General features: G+C 45.3%; 1 protein-coding gene across 1 annotated transcript in view; it reads right to left on the bottom strand.

Annotated features, from left to right (window-relative positions):
* The window catches only part of TGFB2 (transforming growth factor beta 2), an 83,550-nt gene extending 69,657 nt beyond the window's left edge, over positions 1-13,893 (bottom strand). The window contains exon 1 of the mRNA XM_082614434.1: positions 12,121-13,893. Coding sequence (XP_082470560.1) covers positions 12,121-12,466 — 346 coding nt within the window. The 5' untranslated portion in view covers positions 12,467-13,893. The remainder of the gene's footprint in view (positions 1-12,120) is intronic.
* Between the last annotated feature and the right edge of the window lie 1,936 nt (positions 13,894-15,829).

Below are 15,829 nucleotides of genomic sequence, written 5' to 3' on the forward strand. Positions count from 1 at the left end.
TTTGGGCGTCCATGTGAAATGCTTTTTAAAAGATGAAACCCTATGAAAAAATCTGAGACATGAATAGTCCTAGAGAAATAAAAATTTTTAGAATGACCTGGGCACTTGGTCATGAATAATGGGGTACTCGTATGGCTCAAATAAGTCATAAGAGAAAAACAGTCCTGGAATTAAAATTTTGCATGGGTCATTTACAAAATAACTAAGAAACAATGAAGCTAACTCTAAAAGTGTTGGGACTCATTTTTGCCTGTGATGACACAGCTAAGAAATAAAGCAACAAAACCCAAATACACGGTGTTTCCAGAGTGAGTTTCTGAGCTACCTGCTTGGGAATCACCTGGCCTTCTTGTCAAGAGGCAGTTATCTGGAGCTCACCTTAAAACTACAGGATAATAATCTTGGGAATTCCCTGGTGGTCCAGTGGTTAGGACTCCGCGCTCTCACCGCCGAGGGCCCGGGGTTCAATCCCTGGTCGGGGAACTAAGATCCCACAAGCAGCGCAGTGCGGCCAAGAAAAACAAAACAAACAAACAAAAACTACTGAATAATAATCTGGATGGAGGGTAGCAGGCAAAGGTTTGAGAATCCGCACATAGCACTCCAGGTGATTCTTTTGCTTGGTAAAATTCAAGAAGCACTGGTATAGGCCTTTGTGACTTAGAGGTTAGAAAGGCCTTTTACAAAAAGCTCGTCTGAACTCAAAACAAGCCAACCAGGTGGATCACAGAGAAACCGCTCTCTCCTAAGAGTTGCCTGTTCTGAGTAACGGTTTTATGTAGCGTGAAAGCGTCTCTCAGAGAGAAAGCCATTCTTAACGCAATGATAGCTTAAGCAGAATTAAATGTCATTAAAAATGCTGCAGTGAACTCCACATCAAATTGGTCCTGCCCCTCAACCCCTCCCCAGCCCTTCACCCAAACATCCTCCACGCAAACACCATCTCTCTGATAACAGCAACTCTGGAAGTGGGTACTGTCATTTCCTCCCAGCACTGGACGACCGTGAGTTTCTACTCCACTTAGAGAATTCCCAGCAAATGTTACTGAGAAAGGGCAAACCGTTGATCCCCAGTGTCTAAGGACTCGGGGTCAGCTTGGCTCAAGACCCTCTTTCTAGAATCCTGATACAATTGCCAAAGAATGAATGATATTAGACATGACCTTATACACATAGTTTCATTACTGATGGTGATGTTTTCTGACAGTGGAATCCTTCTGAAGTATTTCTCTCTACAAGACAAACCAGCACCTGCCACCTAATTCCATGGAGGAGAAAAGCAAAAGTTGAGTAGGTGAAACAGCGTTCGCTCAGGAGTGGGTTGTTTCACAGATGTGACCAGTGAACTCTACTAATACGCTTAACAACCTAAAGCTTGACACTCCGGGGAGGTACACATGAATGACTAAGATACTATTCAGATCAAAATGACTGTGTAATAGACATATGTCAGGGTGAGAACTGCTGCCTTAGAACCTGACGTGACAGCCATGATTCTCCTTTGGTTCTGCCCGGCTACTTCCGGGTAAAAGCTCCTACCTCTGTTTCTCTCTCCTTAACTTCCAGAGCCCCGGATGCTAAGGTGTGAACTTGGATGTAGAAACACTTCCCCAACCGAAAACCCTGACAGACCTCCAAGTGGGCAGTTCCTTTACCAAATCATCCGTCTTCTACAAAGAAATGTCCTCAGTCTGTGATTTTCCTTTTTTTTCTCCTTCTAAAGTCGAATCAGAATAAGTCACCCACCTTCCCCCTCCGCCACCAGCCCCCATTTTGGCCTTTCTCAGCCAGCAACTGAGTTATAGGAGTTTATTATAAAGTAAGAAAAAACAACTTCAATGGCATTGTCATTAAGTTGTGAAAATGAGATTAAGTCAATGGGTAGGGAAATAAATGACCCTATAAGAAGAACCCCCCCCCCCCAGTGGAAGGAATGACAAAGGGACGGCTACAAGTGGTCTAGAGAGAATAACTCCTGATGAATTTGGTCTAAGAAGTGTTGAATTCCCAATACTGAAATTACTCCAAAACTTAAACATTAAATTTCCCAGAAAATTCTCATTTATGGGCAATAATATATTTTAGCGCTCTTAAAATGCATTAAAAAATATGGTCTTCTCTTTTAGATAGTGCTTCCCCCGAGATCTGCAAAGACCAGTGGACTTCTGATTGTTTCAATTTCTTTCTCAAAACCGAACTGTGCATTCTCGTTCACAAGCTGAAGTAAAAAATAAGGATTCTTACAACAGCCTGAAGTTATGAATGAGCAGTTATTTGTGAACTAGCTTGTCAAGACAGATGTGGTATTTGTCAGTGTGGTGTGGGTTAGACAGCAAAAGCCAAATGAACGGAGCGCCAAGGTCAAAGTCACAACATTTTTCTTTTTCTTCCTTGAGACTGGAAAGATGCTACAGCATTTCCTGAAACAAACATCTCCAAAAAAGCAGCCTTGCTCTCCAGCAGCTGCCCCATGACTCTCCTTTCAGAAACACCACGTCTCTCCCTCAGGAACGTCCTGCTTCCTAATTACTGACATGGAGGCCGCGAGGAAGGCCCGAAGGGAGAGTGACAGTCTCTCTGTGGACAGAGATGTGTGCAGCATGCCAGTGTGAGAGCAAACAGCTGCCCGGGGAGGTTGGAAATACATTTGAACTATTTTCAGAAGGTCTGGGCTTTGTAACATCCAGAAAGCATTTTCCATTTGCTTTAAGTTCCTCAAGTTGTTGTGATTAAAGGAACATCTAAGCCCCACATTTTTGACTTATCAGGCAGAACCAAATCCAAGGGCTCATTTTTGAGAATGAAGGGATGGGGGCTGGTCCACACAGAGGAGCTTTCTGGGCACAAGCAGTCTTTCCCTCCTTGTAACAGACGCTAAATCCAGTAAACTCAATTCCTCTTGGACGGCAACGTCTTCTCATACCAACGAAGTGGTTTTACTCGGTCGCCCCGGGAAAGCCAGGATGCTACCCCACACAGAGAGCATTCTGCTCTGTTAACAGCTACCCTGGACCTAGTACGGCCTCTCCTCTCTGACATCACCTCCTAAGTTTTCATTTCCTCCTCAAATCCTCTGTGGTGACTCCTCCACTACCCTCTCCCCTTCCTCCCATCCATCCTCCTCTGGGAGACTTCTACCCCCTAATGGCATTTTGCTGCTAAAGTCTCTTTTTAAATGAATCGCCTGACAGCGAAGAAACTGCTGTGGCTGGTGCCTGGTCATGGAGATGCACGGAGGTCCAAACGTCCTGGCTTCCTTCTCAACAGAGCCTCTCCCCAGGGGAGCGGGTGAGACAGGGGGCCTGGGAGGAGGGGCCGCGCCAGCCCAGAGGCACGTTGCCCACAAGTCCCTTCTGCATGTTAGACTTTTCTGAGCAATACCCTCCCCCCATCCTTTGTTGGATTTCAGCCTTTAAGGCCCAGAAAGATAAAGAGGTGAGTGCTATGTGACTCATACATGTACTCAGAGAGATCCGTTAAAATAACTTTAAACATTTTTTCCCTAGAAATGTAAAGGCCCTTTGAAACAACTGGTAACATCTTGAGATGTCCAAAAAAAAAAAATCAAAACTGGATATGAATGCACTGAGCATGCACAGCAAGACACTCCAGCTGGGAGGAATCCATGGTGCGGACCTCCTGCTTCTGGTGCCAGAGGTGGCGATTACCCCTTGGAGGCTCTTAAAGTTTACTAAAGAGAAACGTTTTCTGAGGGCAGATATCATGCTCCCACTTAATTTTATTTTCGATGTACTTCTAGGACATAGCACTCTGCTACATGCACATGGACCGCTATTCTCTCAATCCACAAATATTTATGTGACTTCACTGATTTTATATATTTTTCATATTTTCATACCTCTCAAATCCTGGTGCCCTCTTAGAATCAATGGCACGTTACAATTAATCGGCAATGATATTTCTTTTTAAGTGGCATATAAAATAATGGTGCACTGTAAAATCAACAGCGTTTGAGATTCAGTGAATGACAGCTGCCATGTAAAGCAAGCCTATTATGTGCCAGAAGCAGCTGCACTTGGCCTTTCTCTGCATGTCATCATCCATCCTCTACAACCCTAGGGGCAGATATCATCTTCTTCATCGTTACAAGTGAACAAACTGAGATCAGCTTAAGTGCAGGGGCTTCGGCCTGGTCACCAAGCCAGTGATGGCAGAGGTAAGACCTGAATTCAGCAGGAAGCAGCTTAAATGTCAATGAGGCAGATTTAATAACTTGCACGGAGACAGCCAAGTTGCTAACCCAAACAAGACCACATGTTAACAACTGCCATTGGCCTGGAGTAGGACTTCTTGTCTTTGATGCTCCCTCTTCCCTTTCAGCCTCTGAGATTCCTCTGGTGCAATTCCCTTTTATTTATTCTCTTTCTTTTACTTCTTGGGGCTGTCTGGCTCTCAAGTCTGTGCTCACTGTACAACACCATCCTGCCTTCCTCAATAAATTAATTTTCTGTGAGAGACAAGACGAATCACCCATCAATCAAATTTATAAACATTTTGTGAAGCAAATGGTTGCAGTTCAAGATCAAGACCAGGAGACTTAAGAAATCACAATTTTTGTATCAAACAAGTGCAGAGATAAAAGTGGAAGAATGTGTTAGAGGCAAGAAGAGAGACCCAGGGTGGTAGGAAAGGCTTCTGAAGTATATTTCCTTCTGGAGGGAAAGAATGCAGAGCTTCTATGAATGTAATTCCTGCCAGGTGAGGACAGTCACCACCCTTTCATGGAGGGGCTGTATCATTTTGCAAGAGGGCAGGAGAAGTCATGCTCTCCATTTCCTGGTCTCTATTTGGAGCCTCTATTACTTGTGGTACCTAAAAGTCTGACTTCCAGTAAGACATCACTGATAGAAATCGTTATAGCCATGTCCTCATATGTCACAGGGAAAATACCAGTCTGGACCGTATAGGGTCACTTTTGAGTGTGAAATAAGTAAAATAAGTAAAATATTTAAAACTATGCTTGGCACATAGTATGTACCCGATGAGGGTTAGCTTTCATTATCATCATTATCACCATCATTTTCATTTTTATCTGCAAAACTGGAAACAGGAACTGAATGGTTCTGAGAAGCCTGTGTTGCCTTCAGCACAGGGACAAGTTCCATCAGGAACGCTGTCCCCAATAACGGAGGTGAGTCGATTTCTGTCTCTCCATATCTCCTGGTCCTAATGATTTGAACTCTTGATCCTTCTTCTGGTAACTCAATCTTATTCTCTAAAGGGAAATGCTCATTCCTTTATTAAGCATTGATGGAGCAACAACAATGTGCTGTAAGAACATAGGTAAGTCAGAGTGGGTTCTGAGGCAGTTTACAAACCAACGAAGAAGACAGGTCAGGACACAGCTAGATTTTACCTACAGCAAAAGAAAAGAGGCTGAGCTAGAGATGAATATCAGTATTGTGAGAGTGCAGAGGAAGAGCTACTTACATAGGACAAAGAACATCAGCGAAGGTTTCATAAGGAGATGGTATGAACTAAACCTCGAAGGACATTTAAAGGTGTTAGAAGATGGATCTCTAAGTGGAAGAAATGACATAAACAAAGGGCGGGAGGCACAGAAATAAAGGGCCCATTTGGGTAAAGGCAAAGAGGGTGATCTGGCTGGAGTGTAGTTTTCTTGGGGGGATTTAGTTGGGGGGCTGCTGAGCAAGGAGGAGGGGCCTGACCCTGAAAGGTCTTGGATATTATCTAAGACATCTGAGATCTTACCTACGAAGCCTAAATTCTCAAGGCCTCCCTGTATGAGGATTAGATAGTGCTGGGCATGCTGGATTACCAGCCCTGCCAATCTCTGTTCCCAGCCCCTTAGGTGGCAAAGGTCACCTAAGGACCAATCCGAGTGAGCCAGGGAAACAGATCCACTGATTGGAACTTACTAGGAAATGAGTGAGTTGTTGGTCCCGAGACATCCCGGGCTACTGGTGGGAGTGGTCCCCAGGGCATCACTTTTAATCATATTGGAATATCTCTAAAATATCTCCTTTTAATATCTCATAATCAATGGCACATTATAGTCAATTGTCAGTGATATTTCTTTCTCTGTGGCACATAAAATAACAGTGCACCTTAAAATTGATGGTGTCTGAGAATCAATGCTTAACAGCTGGCATGCAAAGAAGGTCTACTAAGTGCCAGAAGCAGAGCTCAGGACTTCTTTACACAGGTCATGGTCAGTCCTTTGCAACCCTAGGAAGCCAGCATCTTCTTCATCTTTACAAGTGAAGAAATGGAGCCATGGTTGAATGAAGTTCACCACCCTACACACAGATATTCCAGAAGAGAGAAGAACAAGAAGGCAATTTAGAGCCTGTGGGGAATTGGTCAAGGGGGAGTGCTGATGCAAAGTCAAGGCCACCAAGCCAATCCGGAAGCAAGGTGGTGGTCACAGTGCAGTGCAGTTCTAACCTATCAGAGGTTGGAAAAGAAACAAAACCAATGACAACCACCAAAACCCACTTGTGACTGCAGCATGAGGCGAATTTCACCCCAACATAGGATGGAAACAAGCTTTTCAGTCTAAACAAACCCATCAGAGAATCCCTAGCATGTGATTAAATTGAAACTACCTGGAGAACATTGAATTCCTAGGTTAAAAAGTATCTTTGTTTAAAAAATATTAAAAACCCAAAGCACACCATATGGTTTCAAAATGACAATGGAAACGTTTGTTTATCTCGGCCAGAGGCACATTTCATCAAGCTGTTCAGAATCTGCAAAGTGGATCCACCCTTCGGCAGGCAGTCGGGCTGCCTAAGGAGAGCGAGCACATCTGGCAAATCCACATCCTCTCTCCAGGATCCCTCAGGACCGGAAATGCTACATCAAGAGAGCTGACAGGGCTGTTTCCAGAGCTCTTCCCTGCAGGCTCTTTGCTCCCGGCTCACCTTAATCCTGAACCTGTAAAGGGCTGGGGGTGGCGGTGGGGAGGGAGGAGTCCCCCCAGAATCCCACCTCGGTGGTCAGCTTGTACGTCTCTCCCAGGGCCAGGCTCTTCCACTCTATTTTCCCTAACCTTCTCAAAATGCAGCTTGAAGTGTGTTGTAATCTCTGGGCAAAGGCCTAGGAGTCAGTGACCTCCTTTGTTCTAACCCAGATTTGATATGGGATCAACAGTGAGTCATGAGCCCTTTTCTCACATCTCAGTTTCCTCTAGGAAACAGGATCTGTCATTCTTTCATATCTTTTTATATGAAAGATGCTGTGACTGGGTTACATCAGCATCTCTTCACCAGGGAGAAGGCATCGTTCAGAAAGTGCAGCTCCTTGAGTAGACCCCAGGGGTCGCTGTGGAGACACAGAAGGCTCCCGGAGCCTCTGCCAGGTCAGCTGGTCCCCATCTACCCCTCCAGCTTCACAAAGCCCAGCCTCCATCCAGGGGGGACTCCTCAGGAGAGGAGACCGGCCTCCCTTGGCAACAAAGACGGCCCAACTGCTTCAGTTATAACCAGTAGATCTCTTTGAGGAGTTTTCCTAGACTTTGAAAAGTAAAAGAAAGGAGAGAAAATCCTGGAAGAGAACGTAGCCTAAAGTTAAACGCGACCACAATTAGGCACTAGAGTTAGTACAAGCAATGATGCAATACAAGTGGGGGAATTAAAGTTGGGTCTGCTGTGTATTAATAACTCAATCATTGGGGAAGTCTAGGGAAGGGGTTCAAGTCTGTCTCTCTCTCTGTGTGTCCCTCTTTCTCACACATCCACAGAGAATTCCCCCCCACCGTGTGTGTGTGTGTCTCTTTCTCACACATCCACAGAGAATCTGAAAAATAAAATCCCTATCACTTTGCTGTATACCTGAAACTGACACAATATTGTAAATCAACTATAGTTCAATTTAAGAAACAGAAAAAAAATCCCTGAACATCAAGCAAAAATAGTACTATGTTCCAGCAACTGCTAATATTTTCCTTCATCGGGCAATTGGCTGATAGTCCAGCAATGTGTACACAGAAAGATATATCCATGAATAGAATGTTAAGTTGCATCCCCCCCCCCCAAACCATAGTGCTATTGGTATTCTTTCTATCTTCCTCAATTTCACTTGGAAAGCTACAGGGGAAATAGAAAAAGAGATTGCTTGGTATTAAATGTTTAGCATTTATGTGAAACAATTACAAAGGAAACCTCACCGTAATGTCTCAGGCTGTATATTTTAGTTTATCTAATTCAATACGATAGAATAAACCAACATGATGATTTACTTTCTTCCGTTGCCGAGCTTGGAGATTCCACTCTTCCTTAACATGAGCTGCTTATTTTCCTTGCAAGGAAAATCCACGATAATCCTTCACTTCTTTTTTCTCTGTCCTGACTAACAACACATTGCTGCTGACTGAAGTTACAGATGGGTGGAGCGACACCCTTACTTAGGCTAAATGAATGGGAGCTTTTGATGCCTCTAATTTAGGCCCTTTAAGATCATAATAATAAAGTATACACCATACCAAAGAGTCAAGTTCATCGTCCCACTTACTTCAGAAAAGTTTCTGATTATCTTTCTATTCCATGTTAATGTCCTTTTGATGATAAAGATGTTTTACTTTCAGATTATTACTTTGGAAATGGTATTACTAGCAGAATTCAGCAACTGCAAATAAATCCCAGGGTTACCGGCTTTCTCCACGTGGGGATTACTGACATTTGGAGCTGGATAATTCTTTGATGTATGGGGGTGGCGGGTGGAAAAGGGACCTTTCCTGTGCATTCTAGAATGGTGAGCAACATCCCTGGCCCTTCCACTCCCAATCATGACAACCCAAAATGTCTCCAGACATTTCCAAATGTTCCCTGAGGGTGTGGGTGGGGGAAGGAACAAAATCACCACAGTTAGAACCACAACACGTGCCTGATCTGTTACATGGAAAAGAGAGGGGAAAGAAAGAAAATAAAACTTTTTGTCTCTTCCTTTTTTTTGACTGTCGAAGGGTCTACATATTTTAATTGTTAATCATTTGGATTCTTACTCTGTTATGTGGAATCACTCTTTCTAAATTTCTAAAGCCCCGTACGGTGTCTTTTGAATAGATGTGCTTGAAGTTCAAGTGGATTGTCAAAAGGACGAGAAGTCCACTAATTCCCACTGGGTAAAGTATGGGTAAACCTTAGCATAACTCCACTTTGAGCCTTAAACTAACAGCATGTGAAAAGATCAATACGAATAAATTCAAAACTAATCAGATCCCTTCTTCAAATGTTGACACAGTATTATTTATATCCCATAAATACCTTCTTGACTAAAATTCATCCTAGGAGATTGGCACCTGGCCAGTTCTATTCATATTTACTGTATTTATATAGTATGCTGGGCCAAGGATAATATTTAAGACAAAATATGCCTGAAGGCATATACAATATCTCTTATATTTTTACTTTTAAAACTCTGCATTGCTAAAAACATTTTGTCTGAACTGTATAAAATGTCCTGCAAAGGGCTACCAACAATCTGTAATGATACATAGCTCACTGAGTATGATTAGAGCATATTTGTAATATTTGAGCTGAAGTCACTCCCTGAACGCTAATAAGTTGGTGGTAAAAAGTGAACCAGTGATCTTTCCCATGCCTTCATCTCTGGGGATTATGACCCGCCGCGGATTCCCTTCAAGAAATGACAGGCACACTTCCTCCCCACCATCTCTTCAGGGAGGACCGAGTTAAAAGTTAGGCGGAAAGGTCCTAAAGAAGGAAAGCTGGTATATAAGCCAATGCTGTCCTTTCAGTTTGCCCTTTAAAAATATGGTGGAGTGATTTTTTTTTTCTTTTCTTCCTTTTTTTTTTGGAAGGGTTCACTATATTCCAGTATAACTAGAAAGTACTGGAAAATCAGTTAACCTACTTTCTATAAAATTATCCACAGTCCTAGCACAGTAGTATCAAATCTGCTATTAATAAGGCTTTCTGCTCCTAAACTTCCTTTAAGGCTTTAAGAAGCCTGTACTCTTTGTAGGAAGACTGATCATTTATACTTTATCCTGCACTGATCAGAGGCTTTCATTTCTTTGGTAGCTGGGAGAGGAAGCAGAAGGGAATCCACACACGCACCTGATATGCCAAGCTCTGAGATCCTAATAATTTGAGAATTTTTTCCAATTTGGTGATGATGATAATCTTGCGTGAGATCACCTCAGTTCTTTAGACTGAAGAGTGCTTGAAGAACAAAGAATGAACACCCTCTTGGGTAGTTTGCTCTCCACACCCATCTCGTGAAGGGATCAGACCTCCTCTCTGTTATGAAAGTGCCAGCAATTCATAAGAGCTGTTGCAGGTAAACACTGAAGGCTTGGCTTGTTCTGCTTCTACATAACTGCCCGCCTGCCTAAATTCCAGTAGAACGGTTGCACTTGCACGTGCTAGAGAATGCACACTGACTCAACTCCCTGTTGGGTCTCAATGACTTTGGACTAATTACAATGAACTTTCTTTCCTAATTATCTCCTTGGCTCCACCCCAGGTAGAAAGCTTTCCTTCACTCCCTGAGGGGGAATCACCAGGGTGGAGTGTATTTATCACCATTGTCTTGTATGGTGACGTAATTACAATAATAAAATCATCCCGCTTGCCAGGATCTCCTGCCTCAGCTCTGCTCTTAAACAAGAAGAGATGATGCTGCAGCAAAACAGAGGTCGCCAGGAAGCCTGGGGTTGGATACTTCAGCTGACAATCTGAGACCATCAAATACAAGATATGGCAAGTCCCGGAACTACGACTTGTCAAACTAAATATAAATATTCAAAAAGAAAAGCACCACCCTGCAATTAGAACCTCTAGGATAAAATTACCAAGATGGCCATATTATCTCTGTAGGCAAGACACAGAGACGTCGTGAAGGCTGCCAGGGAGTATATAGGGCATGGAAAGGGGAGGAGAGAGATGGGCAACCAATGAAAAGTGTACGACTTGGGATTTGGAATAGGCAAATGTTGGAGCTCTTTTTTTTTTTTTTTTTTTCTTTTTCTTCTTCCTGGTATTTAACCCTCTCAGGCATCAATATATGCTTCTTCTTCTTTTCTTTTTTTAAAGAACTTGGAAATCATTCTAAGCTAACTGCCCTCTTCCCTTCCCCTCAAAGAACACAACAATAAATCATTTGCTCCCGTTGCTACTGTATGCCAGCTGGTTTTGAGGACACTGCCCTCAGAGAAGCCAGTTTAAAAAAAAAAAAAAAATCGGCTGTCTTCTACGCTGAGATTTAGGAATGCAACGAAGTGACTGCAGGAAGCCTATGAAAGGGCAGGGAACACCGGGCTCAAGAGTGAGAAAGATAAACGATAAACGCATAAGAAAAAGCATCTGCTACACCGGCGATTTTAAGGAGGCAGGTTTGAGTGAATTCTGAAAAAAATAACGTGAAGGAAAAACCCTTTTAAACGTAGTCAGCAACGAAGCTGTCCTTTCTACCATTCCAGGTGAAATCAAAAGGGGACGTGGTTACAAGATCTCGCCTTGGGGGGAATGTAAACACCTCGCCGAGGCAGGAGATTCAAGAATTGAGGGGTTGGAGGTAGGTTTTTGGAGGGGTCTCCAGATCGGGTTTTGTCTTGGCGACGCTGACATTTTTTGGGGAGTTAGAGACAATAGGGAAGGCTTGGGGAATCAGCTGATAGGTCGGCACGGAAAGGGGCGCCTTCCGGAGAGGCTAGTTTTGAGCCACTTTTTTTTTTTTTTTTTTTTTTAACCCCTCGTGCACCAGTTCGGCGGGCTTCAGGCCAATCGGAGCAAAGAAAACAAACCCACCAAGGTTTCCCGGTTTAACGCGGCCCCAGGGAGCGCCTCCAAGTTTGACAGAGGGCTGACTCCTAGCCGGTGGCCGAGTTGAGAATTCCAGGGAAGAGAAAAAAAGAGAAAAACGCCTTATAAAAGACGGGGGCGTTGGGGGAAGGGAGAAATGGAGAAAATTAAAAGTCGCAAGTCCACGTTTTAAAGCCTAACGTCCTCAAGCACACAACTGGCAAGGAGGTGGGTGGGACGGAGGACAGGAGCAGGGGAAGGAGCGAGCTGGGGACCCGGAGAGGGCAGGGCGATCCCTGGAGTGGCTGCGGTTCTGGAAGCCTCGGGCAGCGCTAAGCCCCGGGGAGTGGAAGCGGGGAGCGGTACTTACTTTCCGAGGGGAAGAAAGGCGGCATGTCTATTTTGTAAACCTCCTTGGCGTAGTACTCCTCGTCGCTCCGCTCGCGCTCGCAGGCGGCCGCCCTCCGGCTCGCCTTCTCCTGGAGCAAGTCCCTTGTGCTGTTGTAGATGGAAATCACCTCCGGGGGGACTTCCTCGGGTTCGGGGTAGTCTTCTGGGGGGCTGGTGAGTTTCAGCTTGCTCAGGATCTGTCCGCGGATCGCCTCGATCCTCTTGCGCATGAACTGGTCCATGTCGAGCGTGCTGCAGGTAGACAGGCTGAGCGCGACCGTGACCAGATGCAGGAGCAGAAAAGCGCTCAGCACACAGTAGTGCATTTTTTTTTAAGGTGGAAAAAAATTTTTTTTTAAAAAGTAAAAAAGTAAGAAAAATAAAAAAGAAACCAACAACTCTCAAAGTACGGATCAGGTAGATTTTTTTTTTTAATGCGAAACTTTTGCAAACAATCGGGAGTCAATGTCCGAGCGAAAAAGCTATCTTGCTTGAATTCCTTTAAAAAGAAAAGGCAAGTCGTTCTCCAAGTGGAAATATTAATACACGACGGGCAAGGGGGAAGCTTCACTTGGGGGAGTCAGCAAAAGTTTTCTTGGAGCGACGAGATGGGGACAAAAAAAGAGACGAATGGCTATTAGGCAGAAATAAATTTAGGAGGAGGAAACGGAGTTCAGTGTGTCAGTTTCGGGTGCGGAGTGGCGGATCCGAACTCGGCTCCTCCGGCCAAAAGGGAAGAGATGAAAAGGTCCCGGGGCTGGCAGCGGGCGCGCCGGCGGGAGGGCCGCGGGCGGCGCTGTCAGGGGGGCGGCCGAGGCCGGCCGGCTCCAATTTATATATTTAAAGAAGGAGCGGCGCGGCCCTGCCTTCCACTACGGCGCTGAGAGCAGGAGCAGCAGCAGCTCCGGAGCGGAGGGGCGCACACGTGTGTGAGTGTGTGTGTGAGTGTGCGCGCGCGCGCGCCCGTGTGCGCGCGCTGGGAGCGAGCCCGGCCCCGGAGGGGAGGCGGGAGCGCTTCGCGCTGCGCCCGGGACTCGGCCGCGTCCGGCGGGGGCCGCGGGGGCCGCGGCGAGGATCCTGCTCCCGGAGGTGCGCGCGGGGGCCGATACCCCGGCCGGCGCGCCGACCCGCCCGGTCACTCCACGTTGCCGCCGCCGCCGCCGCCGCCGCTGGCGAACGCGTCCGGCCTCCAGCTCCCTCCTTCTGCTCCTTCTCCTCTCGCTCCAAACGCCAACCCGGCAACAGACGAGCGGCGGCCGCCGCCGTGGCTTTCGCCCACCGCGGACCGCAGCGGCAGCCCCGGGACGCGCCGACAGGGGAGTTTTATTCCTAGCGGGTTGCGAAGGGGTCCCCTTGCACTCCCACCCCTGCCCACCCACTCCTGGTTTCTCTCCCACTTGGGCTTTCTCGCTGGGGGCAGTAGGCACTTGGCAGCCTGCAGTAGATCCTCTCCTTCCTCTTTTCTGCAGCCAGGCAGCCCCTCGGCTTGCCCCCGAATGGCTCCCTAGACCGTTATTCTAGGTTCTCCATCCCTCTCGCCAGGCCTCCCTCACTTGCGCTCTCGCCCTTCCCTGTGTGTCTCTCTCTCTGCCTCTCTCTCGGTCTCTCTGTATCTCTCCCGCTGCCTCTGCCTGCCTCTCTCTCTCCCTCTCTCCCTCTCTCTCTCTCTCCCTCTCTCTCTGGTCGGGAGCTTCTGGAGCTCCCCTCGGAGAGAACCTTCTGCTGCCAGCAGATAACATCACGATCCTGCCTGGGAGGAGAGATTTATAAGTTCTCTCTGAACCACGTGTTTGCCTTCAACGAAGTGACGTGCTAGGATTACAGTCAGAAGTCCTCTCGTTTACTTAGACCACGAGCTCTCCCTGAACCGTTGAGGGGGTGTGGAAATGAGGACGGCTGTGGGGAAGGGAGGGAGGAGGTGGTGTGCGCCCTGACAACAGTGATTTATGCTATTTACTTTATATAGTCATTTTGGACCCGTCTGGTGAAGGACATGCGATCAAGCCTCCCATTTTTACTTCGTGTGGCTCGCTGGCTCACAGCCTCCCAGTTGGGATCACTTGCTCTAGAATGGAAGTCTTCCCTCCTGTATTGTACACACACACACACACACACACACACACACACTCTCTCTCTCTCTCTCTCTCTCTCTCTCTCTTATGCAAATGAGCATCAAACAGTTGACTCTGCGCCAGGCCAGCCCTGATAGGTCATCCAAGCTCCACCTCCTAGCTTCTTAGTGGCATCATTTTCTGAGATTCCATAGCACCATGCTGGTACCTCTATCCTAAAGCTTATTTTATTATGGTTTGTTGTTTACAGCCTAGTTCTGCATTTGACTGTGAACGGCTGAAAACAGAGCTCTCTCTTTTGCACCTGGAGGATGAATTCTATTTATTTTACTGTTTGAATGAATGGCTATCTTCTTAATTTGCTGCCTAAGCCACATCTTGACATGGCTTTCTCTTCACCTTCTTCCCCAGCTAGACCTCAGCAATCAGCTTCATTCTTTCCACAGCATATATCCAGGAAGCTGGGATTTTAAGTGTTTGATGTCGCTGTTACACACTACTCATAACTTGACATTTTCTATTTCAACCTAGTCCAGATTAGATAAATACAAAAATAATTCTTGCCCCTGTACACTTTCTTTTCTTTTACCTTTAGTTACTCAAAGTCAACATTTTCATTTCATCATGACAGTAGCCATACCGACTAGACAGATGATTTAAACTGGAAACTGTTGAGTTTTCCCCCAAACTCAAAGCCACTATATCATTCCCTAGTTCAGATGTTCCTTTTATTATAGAAAGGTCACAAAGAACTTTCTCAACTTTTGGAATTTACACTTTCCATGTGTATGGGGCCTATACCATTAGTAAATAGAGGGGTAAATAGTTACAATAACAGTAGCTAACACATATTACACTTAGTAACGTGAGGCAGATCGACAGATGTATATATATGGTCATTTAATCTTCACAACAACATTCTAAAGTAGGTATTATTATTATCATCTCTATTTTGCAGATGAGGAGACTGCGGTACAGAGAGGTTAAGTACCTTGTTCAAGACCATAGTAAGAGGCAGAGCTGGATTCTGCAATCAGAAAGTACTGTCTATGTTCTTATCCACTACGTATTTCTAAGAAGCACTGGTACCAGAATATGTCTGACAAACAGGGATTGTGTGGTGAAGTTAAGTTTGAGAGATACTGGGTACTCTATTGCCTTCTTACAGATTCACAGTTTCCATCATGTTAAAGGCTCTGAGAATCTTACAGAAAATAAAACTGCTTAACCCTTTTAACCCAGCATATCCTGAACTCCCTTGAACATGGGATTTTTTCCTATGAAAACACATCAGAAAACTCTGGAATAAAGGAATTGTTCCAACCAACTTCTGAATAATTCTGAAAATTATGTGTAAATCAGCATTAGCACGTTCCTTTCCTGGAGGTCAATTTCAAATTGAAGCAACTTGAAAGCAGTTAGACAACCAGCTACAACTCCAATAGCCAAAGCAAAATATACTCAAGAGGTGCTGCTATGGGGTTAGTAGTTTCACCAAGTTTTCATCCTTTTTGAGTTGAGTTTGAGAACTGCACTAATCTAGCTATACACAAAGGGGAAAAGTGACTGTTCCTACACGTGGGGCAATTATAGGAAATAAAGCAGGAGCTACTGAGT

The sequence above is a fragment of the Mesoplodon mirus genome (genome assembly GCF_964341445.2).
Source record: "Mesoplodon mirus genome assembly, chromosome: 3".
Taxonomy (NCBI): domain Eukaryota; kingdom Metazoa; phylum Chordata; class Mammalia; order Artiodactyla; family Ziphiidae; genus Mesoplodon; species Mesoplodon mirus.